This window comes from Culicoides brevitarsis, chromosome 2, assembly GCF_036172545.1.
Source record: "Culicoides brevitarsis isolate CSIRO-B50_1 chromosome 2, AGI_CSIRO_Cbre_v1, whole genome shotgun sequence".
Classification (NCBI taxonomy): Eukaryota; Metazoa; Arthropoda; class Insecta; order Diptera; family Ceratopogonidae; genus Culicoides; species Culicoides brevitarsis.
This window is the reverse complement of record NC_087086.1, coordinates 14,004,220-14,026,967: the sequence shown is the minus strand read 5'-3', so window position 1 is coordinate 14,026,967 and position 22,748 is coordinate 14,004,220. Positions and strand designations below refer to the sequence as shown.

General features: G+C 27.1%; 2 protein-coding genes across 2 annotated transcripts in view; both read right to left on the bottom strand.

The window, feature by feature from the left end:
* LOC134832929 (pseudouridylate synthase RPUSD2-like) overlaps window positions 1-22,748 on the bottom strand; it is a 228,279-nt gene that overhangs the window by 190,210 nt on the left and 15,321 nt on the right. The window lies entirely within an intron of this gene.
* On the bottom strand, window positions 19,605-20,472 carry LOC134831217 (glutathione S-transferase theta-1-like). The gene is made up of 2 exons (XM_063844891.1): window positions 19,855-20,472; window positions 19,605-19,796 (listed from the first exon to the last, which is right to left on the bottom strand). The coding sequence occupies exons 1-2, from the start codon at window positions 20,402-20,404 to the stop codon at window positions 19,636-19,638; spliced, it is 711 nt and encodes a 236-aa protein (XP_063700961.1). The 5' UTR covers window positions 20,405-20,472; the 3' UTR covers window positions 19,605-19,635.

Sequence of the window (22,748 nt, the reverse complement as noted above, 5' to 3'; positions counted from 1 at the left end):
GTAAAAAACTTATCGCGCGAGACACCAACTCCTCACAGCATATCGAAAAAACATTTCGATGCTAATGCCGGACAATTATCGAAAATATTTTCAATATTTTTTTTTATGAATGGACAACCAATCGAATAAAAAAAGAGTATCATTTAAAAAGCAATAAAAAAATAAACAAAAGGTTTTACAGTTACGTTTTTTTTTCATGAATGAAATACCAACCTCTTGCTAAATAAATCGTATAAAATAAATACACAGCAAGCTTGTTAGAGGTTCAGCTTTACATCCAGCATACAAATCACTAAGCATATAATTTTGATCGGCCGGTTTTTATTTGTGATTCTCTCTCACGATTCATATACTACTAATGATATGTAGGCACTAATAAAAATGCACTCTAAAACAATGGAGCGCGAACCAATAAAGTTTCACGTGAGGTGTGATGAAGACACACCTTTTCTGACCTCTTTTCGCCCGCATCTTGGCAACATGATGATAATAAGGAACTGAGTAAGCACACATCGCTCACGGCAATGTGAATAAATAAAGTGTATCTTTTTTTTCGCACAATACTGATAGTCTTCGTCGTTGTCGGGAGCATGTGTGAAATTGTACTTACTTATCACTCATTCTCTCGCTGCTACGATACCGGCTTCTGCTGCCTTATCATCGTCTATTAAAAAAGTGCCGCGAGCAACATTTTCTCGAGTGTAACGTAGAGTGGTTACGAAAGACGAAGATGAAGGTGAAATATGTTCGGGAACAAAAGGCAGTGATGTGACAAGAGTTCACGTGTGCGACCTCCTTCCCTTTTCTTCCGTTCCGCACGTTATCCGTGAAATTATTTTATGATGAAAACATGAATTTTTGAGCAACTCCCGAATAATTTATGAATTCATCCAAACATTGGCATGGCTGCTGCAGCGCGATGAGGAAAGAAAACACAACTAGCAGCTATTAACTAACATTTGCTTAACGAAATGAAAATTCTAGCTGCGCATAACCACGATTAAATATTAATTCCCAAACTATTCAACCTTTACTTGCGATTGAATGCATTTTGGGTTGATTGCAAAAATGGCGAACTAATTAAAAAGTACATCATTAAAGCAGCACGGTGTCGATCGCAAAGAGCGAAATGAGTAATTTAATGCAAATATTCTTGTGCAAACACACGGCTCGGTATGATAGAAATTCAGCCGCAAAATTATCATATTCAAATAGTTTGTTCAGATGTAGGTGGACTTTTTTTTCACTTCTCGCTCGATTACACTTCAACGAAAGGCAGTTGAATGTTAACGATGTTTTTATAGCAGCCGTTTAGTACAATTTAGACTACTCGACAACTAATTAAAATGATGTTCGAAAGATGTTTTGCTGGGTCATCGCGTTGAAAGTTTGTTACATTTGGGCACTTTACGCCTTCTCATTTTGTGTCGAGTGTTTGATTGGAATTTTGATTCGACCAAGATTTTCAAGTGAAATTGTTACTTTATGAATTATTTTTTTGGAGTTTTGATGGATTTCGAATTATAAAAAATGAATTGGTAAGAACAAAAGATAAAAACTGAATTTGTTAGAAAATATCAAGAACGAATATTCAAGTTAAAATGAAAAACAATGTCGCCAAAAGAAATTAGCAAGATTCAGAAATTATCATTAGAGAAAGTAAAACTTTGAGCAAAAGATAGGATGCTCAGCTGTTTAAGGTAAGAAATTTAGTATGTTCAAGATATTATCTACTTTTTAAGTGATGATTAGAATTATTATTCTTTAATTATTACATTTATGAAAAAGTTTTAAAATTTTCAAACGAATTGAAAAATTTTTAGTGCATTTGAGTATATAAAAGTACCTCTTTGACATACCCGATCTCACTGAAAATGCATAGAAACACTTTGGTTCGTTCTAGAATTTTAAATTAAGGTTTTTTGGACTATTTTAGCCCTAAATAACACAAAACCATCAAAAAATCTCATGCCATTTTTTTTTTCGATGAAATGCTGATATCGGGTGATGTGTGTTGGGGATTTTCGGTAATTTTTTTTCGCATTTTTGTTTCTTTTAGGAAATTTTTTATGACATTTAAAATTTGCTTTTGTGAAATTTTTTATCTTAACTTGTTCAAGAGTTTTGTAAAAACTTGGTCAAATAAAATTTAAAAAAAAAATTTATAAAAAATAAAAATAAAATCACAAAAAATAAAATCACAAAATTTTTGACTTAAGTCAAATTAATTGACCAAAATCAAAAAAAAAATATTTTTTTTTATAAAAATTTGTATAAAATTTCAAAAAACGTTTAACTTTCGACGTAATTAAACTTTGTCTTAAACTTAGACCTTAATCAAAAGTCAAAAAACTCTTTTGACTAAAACTAAGGTTAAAGTACATAAGTCATAAGTTTTGCATCCCTGCAGCCCAAAAAAGTTCAATCAAGTATTCAAAATTTACCGAAAGCTTCTAAAATTTTTCGTTTTAAGCTAAATTTGTATGAAAAACTCCTCTTTGAAATTTTGTGTACTGAAAATGCTTCATTGTTTCGCAAAAAAAGCATCTAAACTTTTTCAAATTCCCGTTTAGTTTGATTTGTATTGTATTGCTCTTTACTGTTCTCATTTACTGTTCCAACTTATTATTTTATTTTGCATTTGTTGATTAACTTACCACAAAATGTTAAATGAAACATTAAACTTTTAAATTTTTTTTTCAGTTCAGTGAAAACTGAGCTTGATATTTTAATTAATTCCCATCCTTGATCACTATCACCTTCTCACAACTTTACCAAATTTTCGGGGCATCAAATTTCCAGCCTATTTTAAATTTAAACTTCGACTTCGGTCAGAAATACTTAAACATCTTTATATTTATTCATATGTTAAATCTCTTCCGTTACCTTTGACACACGAAGAGATGACACCATCCAACAAAAAAAAACTAGCTTCTCATCACATGCTCGAGCATGTACCTAAGAAGAAAACAAAAATCAATAATAAATTTTAGGAAATAAATCACCTTTTATAGGTGTGTAAAGTATTTTTACGATGCGTTAATTAACATAAAATTTATTGGTATCTGTTTGATTATTTTTTCTCATTTATTTAAAAAAAAAATCGAAAAAAAATAAAGATTTGTATGTTATTTTATATTTTAAATTGGTTTTGCTTACACTTTCATTCAATATATTATACGGACAAAAAAATTCGAACTATGACTTCTTCGTTGTCGGATATCAAAACCGTGCGATGATAAACCTGCGCGAGAGAGTGACAAAGTAATAAAAAGTGGAAGTTTATGGCTTGACCGCTCATAAAGAGATTCAAACAGAGATGTTAATGCATTTTTTGTCACATTTTTTTTTCTTTTAAACTTTATTTGTTGACACAAGTGCTCGCGAGAGAAAAGGAGAATTCCAACGAGGATGTGGAAAATTACAACTTTGCAATAAGCGGCAGTAGCTGTCATTCTAATTAACCTTTACAGTCATTTAGTGCAAATATAATTAACTGACTACTTACGGAGCTTTGTAAATTCCTGAACAACTTAATCACTCGCCAATCCAATCGCTGAAACGAAAGTTCATGCGCGAGGAACAAAAATGGAATGTTTCTCGTGATGAATGTGAAAAAAGAGTCATTAATTATTTTAGCGGGTATGTGTTCAATTACCGCGCACACAGATATCTTTAATAATTTTAACACGTTCGTACTAAAAAAAAGCACCTTAGATTGTCTATAAACTTAGAAAAACTCACCTCGTCGACAGAAGCGGCCTCGTTCGTCATTTTCTGACATCCTATCCGCATGCTACAATAATAAAAACACAAATTACAGCGTTAAAAATGGCTTTAAATGAATTATGAAGTGTAAAAATTGTGCCGTAAATAACGTTGCCTCGCATAGATTGATATGTTATAACATTGATTAAAAATACGCCGATTGTGGTTTGCTCTTTCTCTCTCTCGAAAACTGCTTTTTTGAGGTGATGGTGAAATATTGCCTCAATTTATAACGTTTTAAGAGTCAACGCACAGAGCAAAAGTGGGAGCTGCTCAATTATTCGGTTTTTTCTTTTTTTTTAATTTTTATCCTTAACTTTTTAGATTACAATCTTCAAGAACGAAAAAAAAAATTACTAATAAACACATTTCTTGAAGAACGCTTCAGATTAAAAAAGTAAATAACTTTAATAACACAAAAACGATACAAACTATGCAACGTCATTCTAAATAATCAGACACAAGCATGATAATTATATTATTTAATCAATATCGATGTGCTTGAATTTTTTTTTTATTTTTTGTATTTTTGATGCGATAGAGAGAAAGAGAGATAGGAGGTTAGAATTTAACCGACACTTTTTACTTGTAAAACAGTCCGCGCGCATAAAAAAATAATAACAAGCATATTAAAATAAAGTAGAATTGGAAAAATCTAAATTTAATGATAAATTTTTAGAAAGGTGACTTGAGCGTATTTAGAAGAAATTAATAAAAATAATATATTTAATTAATAAAAAATAGGTTTTTTTCGTAAATTTCTATATTTTTTACAAATCTATTTAAATTTTTTATCTTGTTGAAACTGATTGAAAATTTTTTTTTATTATTTTATTTTAATTTTAATTTTATTTTATTTTATTTTTTAATTTTATTTTATTTTTTTATTTAATTTTTTTTGTTTTATTTATTTATTTTAATTTTATTTTATTTTATTTTAATTTTATTGATTTTATTTTATTTTATATTTTATTTTATTTTATTTTATTTTATTTTATTTTATTTTATTTATTTTTATTTTATTTTATTTTATTTTATTTTATTTTATTTTTATTTTATTTTATTTTATTTTATTTTATTTTATTTTATTTTATTTTATTTTATTTTATTTTATTTTATTTTATTTTATTTTATTTTATTTTATTTTATTTTATTTTATTTTATTTTATTTTATTTTATTTATTTTCTTTTATTTTATTTAGTTATTTTATTTTAATAATTTTATATTAATATTTTGAAATTTTATTTTTTTTTGAATTTGATTATTTTTTTTATTTAATTTTATTTTAATTTTATTTAATTTTATTTTTTGAAACTTTTTGATTTTAATTTTTATTTAATTTATTTACAAAAATTAAAATTTTTTAATCTTTTTGAAATATACAAATTTATTAAATATTTTTATTTTTTGATTTTGATTTTGTTATAAACAAAAATTAAATTATTTATTTTAACATTAATTTATTAAATATTTTTTTTAATTATTTTTTTTTTAATTATTTTTTTTCGAATGAAGCTTCACGTCTTTTTCCTGCCGAATTATTAGAAAATTTTGAATCACAGATGAATTATTTATTTTTTAAATTTTAAAGCAATTTTTTTAATCTAATAGTTTTATAAATTTTTATTTTTTAAAAAAATATTTTAATAATATCTTAATTAATTAATAATTTACTATTTTTTCTTAATTTTTCAGATTCTCATCAAAAATATTAATGACAGACACAAAAAAGGCAATTTTTCACATTTTTTCTTAAAATCCTTCAAAACGCGGTAAAAAAAAATATCGTGGTTACCTATAGCTATACTTTAACACTCGAGCAATGTATAAATGTATTAATAACATGATTTAGTAATATTTCAACTTTAACACCTTTAAAAGTCATTGCTCGAAATGTTATTAATAATAATGAGACCGACCGAAACCAAAGACCGAAGGTGGGTTAAAAGAGCATTTAAACGATAATAAAAAAAATCATCGAATTAACGTGCGAGTCGAACTGATTTGTTCATACTCTACTCTAAATCGAGTGTCCTAATAGCCAACAATAAAAAAAAACAGAGCTTTAAAGGTCAAGGCCGTTGACCAAAACAAAAAACACAATAGAAAGTCCCAACAATTAATGAAAGCGAAATGAAGATGCCCCTTGTATTTATAAATAATATGAAATAATAATAATATAATAACAAAAAAAAAAGTTTACTATAAAATTGTATACAGAATAAAAGTTTAATCAATAAAAGATCACATGTGGAGTAACAATGGAACTTTTTTGTGTATTATATATAAATGTTGAATGAAATGTCTGGGTATGAATAAAATGTTGACGATTTGAATGAAACAAACAAACAAACATGTGATGAAAAGCATGTTTCATTCAAATTCATAACTTGCGCATAAAAATACACATTATATATCTATGAATGAAAGCTCTAAAAATAGTATTTTTTTTCTCTTCTTTCTTTCATAAATAAATAAATAATAAAAAAAGACAAAACAAAAAAGGGAGAATTATTACAAAATATTGTGTGCAGACAAAAAAGTGTTAAATGTCAGCGCCAGGTTCACTATTGTTATTTGTCGTTGTTGTTTCTTTTTTTTATTTTGTGAGTATGTTTACTTATACTTACCAACAACAATTTTATATACTTTATTATAATCATAAATAACAACAAGTTAACTGCTACTCTACTGCATGGATAATATGATTGTTATGCATTTTTTGAGATTATATTTTATTTTATATATGAATCTCTTTGCATATAGTAATAAGTAATGTATGATGTCACATTATTATTTGTTTAGCATCTATACTACCTTAAGTCAGTGACGGAACTAAGTTTTCCTAAAATCATGATTTCTTTATTATTTTGCTTGGTTTGAATTAATTAGAATAGATTTTGAGGTTAAAGAGTCCTTTTTGTACCCAATGGGACAAAATAACCTTTTTTTAAGGCTCTGGGGTCTTGAAAATAAGGCCCTCTAACTTTTAAATGGAGAAATTCCGAAATTTTTATTTTTTTGAAAAAATAAAAAAAATGAAAAAAATTTTTTTCAAAAAAATAAAAATTTCGGAATTTCTCCATGTAAAAGTTTGAGGGCCTTATTTTCAAGACCCCAGGGCCTTAAAAAAGGTTATTTCGTCCCACTGGGTAGAAATTAGTTCTTAAGAATGTTTGGGGCCCTTTAGTCTTTTTCAGCCTAAGGATAAGTCTGGAACTGCCTTCAGCAAATTCTCCCATTTTATAGTTGTCTCATGGAACATTATATCAAAAAAAAAAAAAAAAACTTATGCTGGTCATGACTTTAACTGAAACGAAATAAAAAAAAAATAAAATATGTAATAAAACAGGAAGAAGTTTGTCATATTCGCTCATTATTGTTATAAATACTTGTGATTATGGTGGACCGTGGTAGCACAAAATGGCGTGTATATGATTGTTAACTATTATCCGAGAGAGAAGTGTCATCATTAAAAAAACATTAATATAACAAAAAATCATCAATTTATCATAGTAGTTAAAGCCATGCGATGTTCCGATCTGAATAAAGCAAAAATGTAATGAACTGTTACGCATTTTTGCACAACTCTTGTTATATTTTGAGTTAATTGTTTTTGTGCTTAATTTTCAATTATAAATCTTTTTGATGTTTGGCGAGCTTCAAGAGATCATCAATATGAATATCTGGTTGGGTTTAATAAATGTGAGAAAAAGATAATCAATTTTCTGCAACAATGTAGGGTTTTGCAATCTGTTAGAGTGTCAAACATTGTTCGACTACCTGATTGATTATTCAAGGTTGATTAAAAATTTATATTAATTATGTCGTCGGGTAGCCAGGTGAGTAGAATTTTTGAAAGATCTTAAATTAGGGTTACGAGATGTTCATATTATATCAGGGTTAAATTTTAGAATTTAGGTATTTAAAAAAATTAGTTTTTTAAATTTTTTTACTAGATTTTTTTTTAAATAAACCTAAACTTTAAAATTTTATTTTCAGTTTTTATAACATAATTATATCCATTTGATTAAAAATCTTTATAAATGTTTTAATCTTATTAATATTGATCTCTTTTAGGAAAGAACCTTTCAGAATGAACTATACCAATTTTTTTTTCAAATCTGAAACGAAAGTTTTTATCGATAAAGTTGAGTGAAAACTTAAAATTAGTTCAATTAATTATGCATATTTTGCAGAAAAGTATTGAAATTAGCTTGGAACAACGAAAGTGTTGTAAACAGTTTTCTAATAAATGATCCAACTGTAAAAGTTCCAGGATACGATTTAGACAAAAAATCATGGACGAAATTAAACCGAATAAGAACCAATCGAGGTAAATGTAACTACTGTCTCTTCAAATGGAAAGTAACTTCTGACCCGAAATGTTTTGCCCAAAGACATTCTTCGAAGGAAGCTATGAAGAATTATATAATTTGTCGAATCGAGCAAGGAAATACCTAATTGATCTTGATATCTACCTTTAAGAAGTTTTAATATAACCAAAAAATCAATAAATCGACCAAAGGTTTACTGGATAGAGCTGTAATCAACTTTTGTGGACCTTTTGTAAAGTATATTGAAGGCGCTAGTCTCTTATTAATTTTTCAATATAAAAATTATAGAATCTAAATTCTAGTGCCATCCTCTAAAAAATCAAACTTACTTTTTTCGTTTAAGATTCTAATGAGCTTAAATTTTTATTAGAATTTGTGACTAAAACCATCGCTTATATAACTTATGAGTCTTAAACTTAAACTACAGTTTTTTTTTATAGAAAAGCCTTAAATTTGAAAAAAATGAAAAATCTATGAATTTTATCCTGATTTGCATTAAAATATATAAAAATTCATAAAACATTGGAATGCAAAAAATGTTAAACATTTATCTGCCAAGATATCACTTCTTACAAGTCTGAGTTTTTTGTTTCAACAGTAATCAATATATTTCTCATTTCATACTTCTCAAGTCAACTAAACGTTTACAAACTTTTATATCAATGATACAGCACAATTTTACCTCTTTTTTTTTTTTAAACACTCATCATCTCCTAAACGTCTTCATAATTTAATAATAATAAAATTCATCAAGTACACGATAAAATGGGATTGTAATGATATTCTGACATTAAGTCAATATTTTGAATTTCACGTCAAACCTTATTTCATCGAACGGGCACCGCACCGTGCTTCAGAATTCCATCAGTTTCGATGTAAAACAATGGAGCATGGCAAAGATCGTTATTCGGAAATGTTTCTCGCTTGTTTTATGAATGAAAATAATTTTACATCATGTGTCTCCGGCGACAAAATCGAGGTGTGTGTCATCATTTCTCTCTGCAACTCCTTTGCTACGCAACTCATTATTTAACTCAAATTACATAACGATTCTCAACTCCTACTGTTTCTTCTTCTATTTCTTGATGTTGGCGATGCATATTGAAAGAAATACGCGTACCTTAGACAGCTAAATAAATATATTCTAATAAGTATGCACTACAAGACATTCGCCATTCAGTTTATTTTTCAGGAAAGAGACGAAGAAGAAAAAAATGTGTACCGGTAGTAGCAATAATATTTAAATATAAATAACAATACAAAAACAACACCACCACACCAACGAATATTTATATTTTTTTTTTTACTGAAATTGATATTTTTTTATACTTATCTCTTATTGCTGATGTAGCACGGCGCATTTGCTGTGCCAGACCTCACACACAAGAAGACACACAATAATAATTTCTTGTTCGATCATTAAAATTTGACACATTGAACAAATGAAAGCGTGTAATAGTATCTGTTTTTCGTTACTTTTATTATTTTATAAATATATTGGGACATGAAATGGAACCTTATCTTTGATCGCGAGACATAACGAGAATATTATTAATATTAATCAAGCACAGCTTCCAGGGAATTTTGTTCAACGTTCCTTGCGCTGTATAGGACTCACTTCATGAGCTGTAATTACATTTTTTTTGTATATTATTTTACAAAAATCATCCATTAAAACAGTTAACTCCGTTGCTCGAACAAATGATAGGTTTGGTGCGCTGTCGATATTAATAATAAAAAAAAAAAATAATACGATATTGATCTAGATGATTTTTTTTGACCAATCATTTTAAACGGTATGTTTGTCTATTCATTATGATATTAACATCGATATTTTTCAAGCAAATTGCGGCCCTTTTGAAGTACATTAACACCAAGAGAATCTCTGACTCGACTAAATCACGCATGTGGATGAGGAGAAGGATGAGTTGCAGTATTTTGTTCTTTTCTTTTTAATTATAGATGAATGCCTTTCTTGTCGATCAGATCCGAACAGAACTGATATGCGATCATGATGATGATGAATTCCAGAGAATAAGAGAGAAAGAGAGACTCTTGCAAGGAACTGCCCATTAAAAGGTGACATCTTCAATGACATCATAATTTACTTCTAATCTCTTTAATGTTATTCTTATTTATTGTAATTTTATTCTTCAGGCCAGTTTTCGTTCTGAAAACAAGCTTTTTATCACATTTTGAGTTGAAATGTTTCTGATGATGTCGTCTTGAAGTCTGTCAGTTACATCAGTGTTGAGTTTTGGAACTTTAAGGTGAGTTGTTTAATTTTTTGCTTGGTTTGGATTAATTTAATTTTTTGCTTGGTTTGGATTAAATGATAGAATTTTTGCTTGGTTTGAATTAATTGGTAAAATTTTTTGCTTGGTTTGAATTAATTGAAATAAATTTTAATTTTAAAGAAACTTTTACTTACCTGAGTCAAATCCAGAAGTAAGGAAATTTTCTAAAAAAATTAAAATTTTTTAAATAAAAAAAATATATTTAAAGAAAAATATTAAAAAAAAACAAACCTGAAATGCGGTTACGTTCTTCATTTTACGACATCTTTTATACCTTCTTATTTATTAATCTCCGTCTTCATTGATAAAAGACAAAATATTTTGTTAAAAAGTGTGTACTATATACATAAACGTGTTGCACCACGCCATGCCACGCACCTAAGTGGTCATTAAGTAATCCAATTATTTAAATAAATTGATCATTAATGTTGGAAGTAAAACAAATTTTAATCGATGTTATTCCTTTTTTGTCACACACATGTCCAAACGATGGGATTTTCTTTTTAATTTATGTTAAAATGGTGTAAAAAATGGTTACGATTATGATTATTATTGCCATTATTGCTACTTTTTTATAGTTATTTGTTTGAGATTAATTAAATGTGACACTTTTTTTTTATTTATTTCCGAAAATATCATTTAAAGGCGCTCAAAAATCACGCCTACCAATTTTGGGTGCTATTGTGTTACTTGGCAGATTGATTTTTTACTGAGTTTTTACCCCACACATGAAGAGACACACACGTGACATCCAAAAGTAGTTCGATGGGAGGAATATTTTTGAAACGGATAATCAGTCACACGAAATAAGGGTGCATTTTTTATTTAAAGTTTGATTTTTACAAGATTTATGTGTTTTTTTAATCCTATGAACCTGTAGAATTAAATTTAACATTTTTTACTCTTCTTTAGTTTTAAAATTTTTTCAAAAAATTTAAATTTTTTTTAAAATTTAATATTAAAATTTATTTTAAAAATTAATATTAAAAATTAAATTAAAATTTTTTGAAAAAATTTAATATTTTTTTAGAAAATTAAAAAAAATAAGAAACTTTGAAATTAAATTTAAAATTAATTAATTATCTAAACTCTTGAATTTTCAATTTGATTTATTTCTTATAATTATTATTTATTTAATTAATTTTTTTTTTCTAATTTTTGATGTAAAAAAAATATATTTATTTAAAAAAATAATAATCGAGGAAAAACTCAAGAACCATATTATTATTTACAAAATTAATTTAAATTTTTTATTTATTTTTTTAAAAAATTTTTTTTTTTTATATTTTAAGTTTAAAACAAAAAAGTAATTCAATAATATTGAAAATTTCAGTAAAAAATTAAATTCAAACGAAACTCGTAAAAAAAATTAAATCTTTAAAAAAAAACTGGAAGTAAACACTTGGAATTTCAACCAACTGTGCGAATCTTGTAACAAAATGAACGAAGAGAGCAAGCAAAAAAAAAGAATATTAAAAAAAGATAAAATAAAAAATACCTTAGATATATTTGATTGGACCCATAATTTAATCTGACAGGCACAACACCTTTCTGGCAAAATATTAATTATTACCTGTTTGTATCAATTACGTTTACCATGGATGCACACGAAGATATAACTTTACACAGCTACCGATATCGGCTCATGACAACTTTTGGTCCTCATAAATAACTCTCTCTCTCACTGCCTCTGCTTCTACTGATGATAATAAACAACAACAACGACGTCGCGTGACTGCCGGTATTTATCTCCGTTTTTAAAACAATGTAACGTTAAATACTAAATTTTATAATTTGTTCCGTTCTTGAATATTATTCATTTTTTTTTTATTTTGTTTTGCAGGAACGACATGTGTAATGAACCAAAAAACCATTAGCAAAGGCGAATTTGCCCAGTGAAACATATCGCCGCAAGTGAAATTGATCAAGGCACGAAAGAAAAAGTGACCCATCCTTGTTGATCATCACAGATGGTGTTAGCGTGATAAGAAAAATTTTGACTGTTCATGTCACGAAACAACAACATGCAGCAGCAGAAAAAAGAACGGGAACCTGATTGCGCTTCTAACCTATTAATTATAGAAATCAATTAGGAGACGAGAAAAAAAAAGTTTATTAGACAGTTGCTTTACGTTTTATAGTTGCCGTTAATCCCATCATCAAACACGGAAGGATATTTCGGTATCTTTTACATGTTTTTCCCTCAAAAAAGATTTATTTATTGACAAGCATCGGTCTTCTTCGGTGAGCTTTTAAACACATCTAAAAGAGGCGGACACGGAACCAATTTTATATGTGTTTAGTGTTATTTTATGAAAATATAATAAAATTCAATTTACACTTTTTGGACAGCTCACATGATATGGGTAAAATGTGGCAATAACATGCAACCAGAGGTTTGTCCTGTGTAACACTCTTCTCTATGGATGTGCTAACTATTTTATTGTTAGAATCCGAAAAAATTAATGTGAAAGGTAGTTATTTAAATCAATTAAGGGCATCATTATTACAGGATTAAAAATTTCAGCGTGAAAGAAGAAAAAAATCTAAATTAATTCAATTAAAAAACGCAAGAATTTTAATCATTATCAAGAGATCTACGCTACGGTAGTCGCAAATAATCATAATAATTTTATAATTATAGCAACACTAATACGAAAAATTGTAATTGCATTTATGATGAGAATAACAAATAAAGAAACAAAATTAATGATGATGATGATGAAGTGCATATGTATGAACAGATGGTGAAGGCGAAGCAATGGAAAATGCACTTGTTACATACACATCGCATCACATGCAAAGGGACTCTCATTATTATTGTTATTATATTATTTTTTCCACTTGCTCACCTACGGACTGTGAAAAATTGGCGTTTCGCAAGGTATGATGGGAAGTGTTGAAAATGGTAAGTAAATATGTATCTGACAATTTTTTCTCATTGATATTTTTAATCGATTTATCATTTTTTTATCCAACAGGAAATTCAAAAATCATCAAAAATTGATTTAAAAAGTTTCATAACAAAAGTTCTAAATATTGAAAAACTTATGAACAAATCTGTTGCCTTCTTAAGATAAATCTGAAGGCTAAAGGACTTTAGATACAGCGTGAAGAAGTTCATATTGCAAAGAAAACAAAACCTGTTAATCACTTAGAATTTGCAAAAATAAAATGAAAAAGTTGCTGCTCCATCGGACTATATAATTGTCACTCACGTTGAACCTTAAAATTTTACTATTCCCGTATTTAATTGAAGTATGCTTTGAAAATGATTTTAGTCAATTAATATTAAAATAAAAATCAGTTGAGTAATTGGACTAAGCAAAGAAGCACGTTATAACAATGATATTTCTGAAAGAACTCGTTGAAAACTGAAGATATTCAAACAGACATTTTACTTATGTCGGATCAGAGGTCGAACTGCAAATCTCTAGCTAAAGCGCGGGTCCTCTGCTTAAAAATGCCGATTTTAACAGCCTCTCACAATGCTGCATTCTTTTCTTGCCCGATGACCAGATTCTTCTCTAATGAAATGACCCGTTTGCACAACTAATTCGCTTTGTTGACGCCTCGAACGTTAGCATAGATGGCGATTTTCATCAAAAAGGCTACAAAGTCTCTCAAAAGTCATTAAAGTCGCAAACTTAAAGTTACAGTAGAATTTTGTACAGTTGTTTTGCAATTTCCTTCAACCATCCTTCAATTTTTTTTAAGAATGAAAAATTTGCGAAACACAAATTCCTCACAGTCCCCGTACAAAACATGCAGCAGCAACATGTGGAATGGAAGTTATTTTCTTATTTCACGTAAATATTAATTTTGTAGGAGATGCTCATTATTTTAACGTTTGTGGTTGGCTGGTCTGACTGTCTTTTTCCCTCAATACACTCGAAGAGTGCAGAGGAACACATTCGTAAAAATATTCAAAGTAGTCCATCAAAATCAAACACATGTTGGTGTGTCGGGCGTCGTCGCCATCCACAAACGCACGAACGGGCGAGAAAGAGATCGGACATTTAAAGAAAGTTGCCTTGTTTTTCTCAGGAATTCCATTCCAAACAAAAGGACGAATTTACGAGGAATGTAGTGGGAATGTTTTGTAGAAATTTGCGGAAGAATTTGTTATTTCCATTGTGTTTTAATAATTTTTTTGTGTAACATGAAATTATGATAATTTTGGTGCAATAACGCACTTCTTCTTAAATTTCTGGTCATCACTCTTTCTTTAGAGTTCATTTTAAATTAAATGGCGTATAATTTTTTTTTATTCTAAAAAAAATTATAAAATAAAAATTTTTATAAAAAAAACTTATAGGCAAGATGATGCCACGATGTCTCTGATGAACATCTAATTTAGGTGCTCATCGATGACTTAACACGTTTTGTTTCTCATTTTAATCGTTTTTTAGAACAAACAAAAGGCAGCATGAAATTTCGGACGGGCGGTTTCTCTTTTGCTTTGGTCCTACCTTTTGTATTCAAAAGTGCAAGCAATGCTTCTCCAATCTTTACGACAAAGACAAATGCGGCTTTGATTCTCCAGAACCAGAGAAAAAAAGTTAGAATAAAAGAAATGAATCGTACTTTTGCAATTTATTATCTGAATAAAAAAAAAGTTTTTTTTTTCTTTTTTTTTTTATTAAATAACAACTGGCTACTGCCTAGAATTTCAGGTAAAGTAAAGTCTATTAATTATATTGTAACTTTTCATTGAATTTTGTTAATTTAATTAGTTTTTTTTTCTTTCATCATTTTGATGCAAAAGTAACAGTTGCAGCTCATTTATCTTTCATTATAAAGAAAAGCAGTCACGATTACTGATTTTTGCTTCACAGAGGCGCTTTATTTTAACACTTTTTCTCCAAAAAATCCATATCGTTGCGTGTTACAATCACACGAAAAAGTATATCGTTATCTGCCAGAAATAATTTAAATGATATATTTACTTTTTCGCGCAATTCTTTGTTTTTCGCTGCAACAATGTTGCCTCAATTGTTTCAACGGCAAAAAATATTCGCATATAGTTTCTCAAGCAGCGCAAAAAACGTCAGCTTTTTTCGGTAATTGGTCAATTTCCGAAAAGTATGCGTTCAAGTGATTGATGTAAGTTGAAACGAAGAAGAAGTTTGATTTTTAGAAACGAAAAACGTTTTTTCAACGCCCAATATAATTCATTTAAATGCCGACCTGTGTAGGATGAGTACATGTTAATGAAGGAGAAGTACTTTGCAACAAGAGTTACTTTATGATACACTACAACTCTCCAACTACTACAACATATTGATGGAACACAAAAGAAAAGAACATGCAACAAATTTGAGAAACATGTACCTAATTGTGGAAGAAGTGCAGGGTAGAGTGGGAGACTTTTTTGGATGGATTCTTGAAACTTTTATTAGGAAATTATGAGTTGCAATATTTTTTCTTATTTTTATTTTTACCTCGATTTTTTTACCATTGAGTTATTATTCAAAAAAAAATTAAAAGAATTAAATCAAAACAAAATAAAATCAAACAAAAAGTGAAGAATTTATAAAACTTAAAAATAAATAAATATTTTTAGAAAAAAAAAATTAATAATTTTAAAATTATATAAATTTGAAAGAAATTCGCCGATTAAAAATTGCAATAATTTTTTAAAATTTTTATATTTTTTTTAAATTAAATAAAACTGTCCAAAATTCTGTTAAGTTGAAATTAAAATAAATGAAAATTAATTAAAATTTAAAATTTAAAGAATCTAATTAAAGACTAATTAAAAATTATTCAAAAAATTATTTAAAAAAGACCTTGAATTAAAAGCAAATTCGAAAATATTTTGTTACATAACCCGTTTGTGTACCGAGTCATTGTTTAAAAAAATTAAAATTCTTCATATGCTGGACAAACATTAAACACAATGTACTAAAAATTACAAAAAAGACTTTTTCTAAATTTTGCGTTTCCGATGTACAAAAAAGATGTTAGCGAAAAAAAATTTAAGTCAAAATCCTGAGGGCTCAATAATTTTTCAAAATTAAGCAAAAAATGTTAGAAACAACTTTTGTTTTGGACTTTTTCTAAATTTTGCGTTTTCGATTAAAAAAAATGTTAGCGAAAAAAAATTTAAGTAAAAATCCTTTTATTATGAGGGCTCACATACCGATTTTTCAAAATTAAGCTATCACGGTTTGATTCAAAAGAATTTTGATTTAAAATTTTATTTTGGAGTTTTTCTAAAATTTTTATTTTTATTTATGTACAGGAGCCATTTAAAGATTTTTTAAATTAGTTAAAATTGTCAAAATTCTTATTATGAGGGCTCATAAAAATTTTCACGGTTCTCCGTCTCAAAATGAAGGTTTTGTTAAAATAACTTTTGTTTTGGACTTTTTCTAAAAATTATTAATTAATTTTAAAATTTATATTTTAATTTTGTTTTGCCCCAGAAAAAACTTTAAAAACAAAAAAATTAAAAATTGTTGAATAATGGGCCTTTTGTTTTGGACTTTTTCTAAATTTTGCGTTTCCGATGTACAGGCGAAAAAAGAAATTTTTAAAATTTTGAAGAAAAAATTTTTTGAAAAAAAAATTTTTTTTTTTTTTAAATTTTTGAAAAAAAAAATTAAAAAAAAAAAATTTTCAAAAAACAAAAAAAATCCTTTAAAAAAAAAAAAATTCGAATTCCATGGAAAGTTTACTCTCGTTTAGGCCTTTGATTCTGACAATTTTTCGACGTTTTCTCGATACTGTTAAAAAAATAATTTTTAAAATTAAATTAATAAAAAATAAGTTTGATTCAAAAATTCATGACTTTAAATTTTTAGAAAGAGTTAAATTGTAAAATTATTAAAGTAAAAAATTTTATTTAAAAATTATTAAAAAAAATATGCTAATTTTGAAAGTAATCATTAATTTCTTTTTACCTAAATAATTAAAAATTTATCTTAATATTTTTAATTTTTTTTTAAATTAAATTTATCCTTAATTAATTTCTTATTAATTTTTAAAATTTGTTTCACTCTAACGAAACACAAAATTAGTTTATTATTATTTAAAAACATCATTATTTTCAAAAACAATTTGCTTTGAACATTTTTTTTTCTGTACTTTTTGCATCATTTTTTTTTCGCAATAAAGATCTGCCAAAAACACACAGCTCGAACAAAATCGCACACACAAAAGGGTCTTATCTTGTCAGAACAAACACATTAAACGATAGTTAAGTATTTTGTATGGCATTTCATGAGAGATATGCCAAAAATAACAACGCGGCACAAAAAAAATCGCAGCAACTAAATTTTCGTTCACCAAAAGTAAAGTCATTAAAACAACATTTTACCATGCAAATATGATCCCTTTTTTGCAGCCTGAAATGCCAAAACAATAAAAAAAAGTGATTTCTTTGTTTTCGTTATCTTTGAAGGCGTGAGAAATCTTTTGAATGCGCATTCTTCTCATCATGGAGCCACCGGCGACCATGATCCGCAAATTCTCTCCTCGTTAAGCTCCCCCGAAATATTTGTTGTTGTAATAAGTGACACCTCTAAGGTATTGATTTTCGTGTATTGATTGGCATTTCGCTACCTCGTTGATACTAAGTAGGTGCGAATTTCCCTTCGAGGGCAGGAGGCGCAACCAACCACGCAATCGACCATGTCAAGAACATTATGAGAAATGAAATTGATGGAATTTTTTTTTCACGGGAATTTTGTGAATCTAAAGGTCAATCAACTGAATTATTTTATTAATAGTAATACGAAATTGAATTTAATTTTTCGGATGAATTTCAGGATTTTATGCTCATGTACTAAAAAAAAAGTTCTTGGTAATTGCGTGCTCTGTGCCAATTTTAATGAGCAAAAATTGACCAAAAAATGTTTCGTGTACGTTTAGCGTTCGTACCAGTAGATGAGAACTTGTTAAATCAGCAAGAAGATTTGCTCTTATTATTATTTTTTTTACCGATGAAAAAAAAAATAATGACGAAACTCTCGATTAAGAACGAAAAAAAAAGTTGAGTGACATTTTCAAAAGAAGCAGAAGCTCTCATCGCATTTACTTAACCTTTTATTACGTCGTCGTCGTTGTCGTCTCTGGCACGCGATTCAATTTCCTGAGTGACATGATATGATTTTCTCTGCATACGTTTGACGTGAGCCAAGCCAACGATTAGCTCCGTAATTATGATAATCAGGGCAGAAATACTATCACGAGGCATATTAATAGAGCGTTTTTTACCTCATTTTCTATAAATTTATATTTGAAATTGCGATAAAGTATCCAACGAAGATTGAAATAAAAGAAAAATGAGAATTTGCAGCAAAAAATAGGAGAAGAACACGAACGGCGCTTTCGATCATTTTTTTTTGAAGCTTGGAGGCAAATTTTGATTGTTCGTTGTATTGAAACTAAATTTGGTACAAATTTACCTTTTTTTACGTTTTTAGTTGATGTTCAATCAAAAATTTTAAATTATTTTTAAAAACTTTTGGAATTTTACTCAAAAATTATTAAACTTGATTTTTTATAATTTTTTAAAGATCTCAAGACGCCCTCATGTGGTTATTTCGTGAACTATATGATCTATTAAAATTTTGGTATTAAATTTTTTTCTACTTTTTAATTTCTCTAAATTTTTTTGCTCAATAGTTGCCTTTACTCAATATAAATTTGTAAAAATTGAAAAATAGAAATAAATAAAATAAAAGAAATAAAAAATTGAAGAAATAAAAGAAAAATCTTAAAATTAAATGTAGATTATTGTTTTTTTTTTTTTTTTTTTTGAAAATAATACTTTAAACTTTAATTGATAAAATTTTATCTTTTCTTGTTGTTACAACTTTTCATGTTTTTTCACTCAAAAATCATTTTAATTAAGTTAAAAGATCTGAAAACGCCCTCTTATGGTCATTCTGTGAATTAAGTGATCTTCAAAAATTTTATATAAATTATTTTTTTTTCTATCAAAAATTTCTCAAAGCAAATTTTTTGCCTTCATTTTCTTTTACATTGCAAAGCATTATTGTATGAAAAAGAGTACGCTACACAGAAAAAAATAAATTGAGCCAACAGCACTTTGCTTGAAATAACGTATTTCTCATTTTTATACTCCTCTTGATTTAAAGGCGCCATCTATTAGAAGAAAAGAAATATTGAATTAGCAGTTTGGCAATTTTATCAAATGGAAGCGATTGGTAATTTATAAAAAATAAAACATGAATTAAGTAAAAATTTCTTTATTCGAGTTTCATAGAGAGCTTTTAACAGGAACATCTCCTTTATATTGTTCCGCATACTTGTAAATATATTTATGTCCTTCATCAAAAACTGGATTTGTCTCTTTTCGAACAGTTTCTAGCCAATCATGTAATTTTGGGCGGTTTTTCAGGGGATGATATCCAGCAATTTCTGTAAAAAAATTTTTTTTAACCATAAATTAAGAGTAAATTTTAAATTATTTTTTTACTTGTTTGTTCAATATCACAAGCCGCTAAAATATCAGCATAAGTAATTTTATTTCCCGCAATGAATTTCTGCTCTTCCAACCACACATTTTCCAGCGTATTCAGACTTTGTTCGAAAATTTTTTCATACCTCTTCACTTCTTTGGGACTTGGCTTTTCGCCCGTAATGAACGGAGTTATCCACTTTAACCTGAACAACATTCCGGCGCCAAGTCTCATATTATTATGAGTCCATTCGAGATATTCGTCAATTCGTGCGAGAGTTTTATCGTCATTCAGTGGAAAAAATGAATTTCCCGCTGGCAGAATTTTCTCTCTTGCTAAATAATGTAAAATCGCGACACTTTCTGAGAGTCGCAAACCGTTATGATGAATGACTGGCATCAAAGAGAGACGATGAACGTTTTTCTGGAACTCATCGGTAAGATGCTCACTGCGACGTAAAGCGATTTTTACAGGTTCGTAAGGCACCCGCAAATGGTTGAATAAAATGTATAAGGCACGTGTCGGAGGCGACATCAAGTCGTAGAAAAACTTGAAAGGAGCAGCCATTTTTATATTTTTTAATTAAAAAAATTATAAAAAGAAATTGATGGACTTTGACTGAGTTGTTTTTGATGTGAAACTGAAGGAACAGCTGATAAGAGAAAGTTGAGACGTTAGAAATTGATAAAAGAGAATTTATGTAAATTTGAATTTTGTGACCGTTAAATTCTTTTCATGCTAAAATTATAAAAAAAAAGTTCATGAATGGGCTGCAAGTAAAAGTTTTAATAATAATGTCAACAAATTTTGAAGCACAATGATGTCTTTAACAATTCTTGGAAACACAAACAAAGTATATTGAAAATATTTTTGTTTGTGTTAAAAAAAAACTCCTGTTTCTTATTCAAAAACTTACTCATAACTACCTCAAAAAGAAAAACTTTTAATTTTTGTTGATTTTTTGATAATATTTTCCCTTTCTTAAAATATTCTGCAGAAGTTTATTATTATTTTTAAGGAAATTGGTTTTTTTTTGTAAGTTTCTTCGCTTATTGAAATTTTTTGTAATTTTCTTCTTTTAATTAATTATCCTAGAAATTTATTTTAGTTTTAATTTTTTTTAATTCTAGTTTTATTTATTTTTTTATTTCTTTAAAATATTTATTAATTTTTTTTAATTAAAAGAAAAAAACAATAAATTATTAAAAATCAAACAATAAATTATTTCTATATTATATATAATATAAAAAAAATTAATTTTGTCCGCCACATTAAAGTTTTTTTTAAATCATTAATTTTTTTTTACAAAATTTATTATTTTAAAAAAAAATTACAAAAAAAATTAAAATAAAAAAGTTTAAAATTATTTTTTGATTTCTAACAATTTATTTAAGATACTTTTAAATATTTATATTTTATTAATTTTTTTCTTTACAATGTTCATGTTTTTTTAACATAATAAAAACAAATTAAAAATTAATTTAAAAAAATTAAAAACTTTTATTTAAACATTTAATTGATTTTTAACTTTTATTTAAGATTTTTTTTTATTATTCTATTTTATTTATTTATTATTATTTATTTATTTATTTTTTGTTAAAGGAGATTAAAAAAATAAATAAATATAAATTTTTAATAAATTTGAATGAAAAATATCGAAAAGGCAAAATATCCAAGAAATTCTTAAATATTCAAAAATTTTGTACTGTTGGTATTTAAATATATAGAAAAAGAATGTATAAAAGCCCTAAGGCTGTATTACATATTTTTTCCTCGAAACAGGATATTTCTGATGAATACAATATTTATGGCGTCATAATGTTTTATGAAAGTCGAGATGAAAGTGGTCAATTGATTGCCAGCGGCCATAGACTTCATATCTCTTCATCATCTTTCTTCCCATGATTAGTTGCCTGTTTTTTTTTCTCTTAAACCACACAAACTTTTCAAAACAATCAACTATTTAATGAAGAGAATTTCTTTTTGCCCATCTTTCTTCTTATCATGCACTGGATATGTTTCCTTTTATTTTCACTTGCACAGCTCTCATCCTCGCTTTCAGTTGTCACGTACACGTTACATGGCTCTCATATGATTCGTGATTTATGTTATTTTTGTCTACTTTTACTACAACGGATGAGATGCAACTTACTTGCAAATAAATGCCTTTTTTGTGCAAATTCCTTTTTCCCAACCACCATGGAGGAAGAAAAAAGCATTTCCATTAATTTTGGCCATTTGCCACATATTCCTGTCGAGCGATATTAAGTAAGCACAACAGATGCAAAAATATTATATTTTTATCATGACGCTAAGAATACACAAGTTGAACGGAAAAGTGCATTAGACGTGAATGGAGGAGAAGAAAAGCAGATTTTTATAAATAGGCTTTGAAATTGACCAGTCGTAAAAATGATATAGATAATGTGAACGATGATGATGTTCAACACACGATTTATTCGATAACACAGGATTTAAGTTGATTTAACGTTCGCTTGTAGACACGACGTAGAGACATGTTTAAATAGCAAGCAATTTATTGGAAAAGTTTGAATGAAGTTTTTACTTTGAAGCGCATTTCTTCAAAAAAAAAATAAATTGTTTGTATTTTTTTTTGTTTGTCTTTTTTAAAAATGAAAAATTCTGCAAACTTTTCTGATTTTTTAATTTTTTTAAATTGATTTTTTTTTTAATTAAGAAAATTTTTGTAAAATTATTTTAAAAATTTAATAAATTAAGTTCAAATAAATAATTCTAATTCTAAAAAAAAAATAAATTAAAAATTAAAAAAATATTTTTATATTAAAATTTTATAAAAAAAAATAAATTTAATTTTTTTCAAATAAAATTTTTGATTAAATTTTAGCAGAAAAAATTAATAATTTGATTTAAATATTTATTTTTTTTAAAT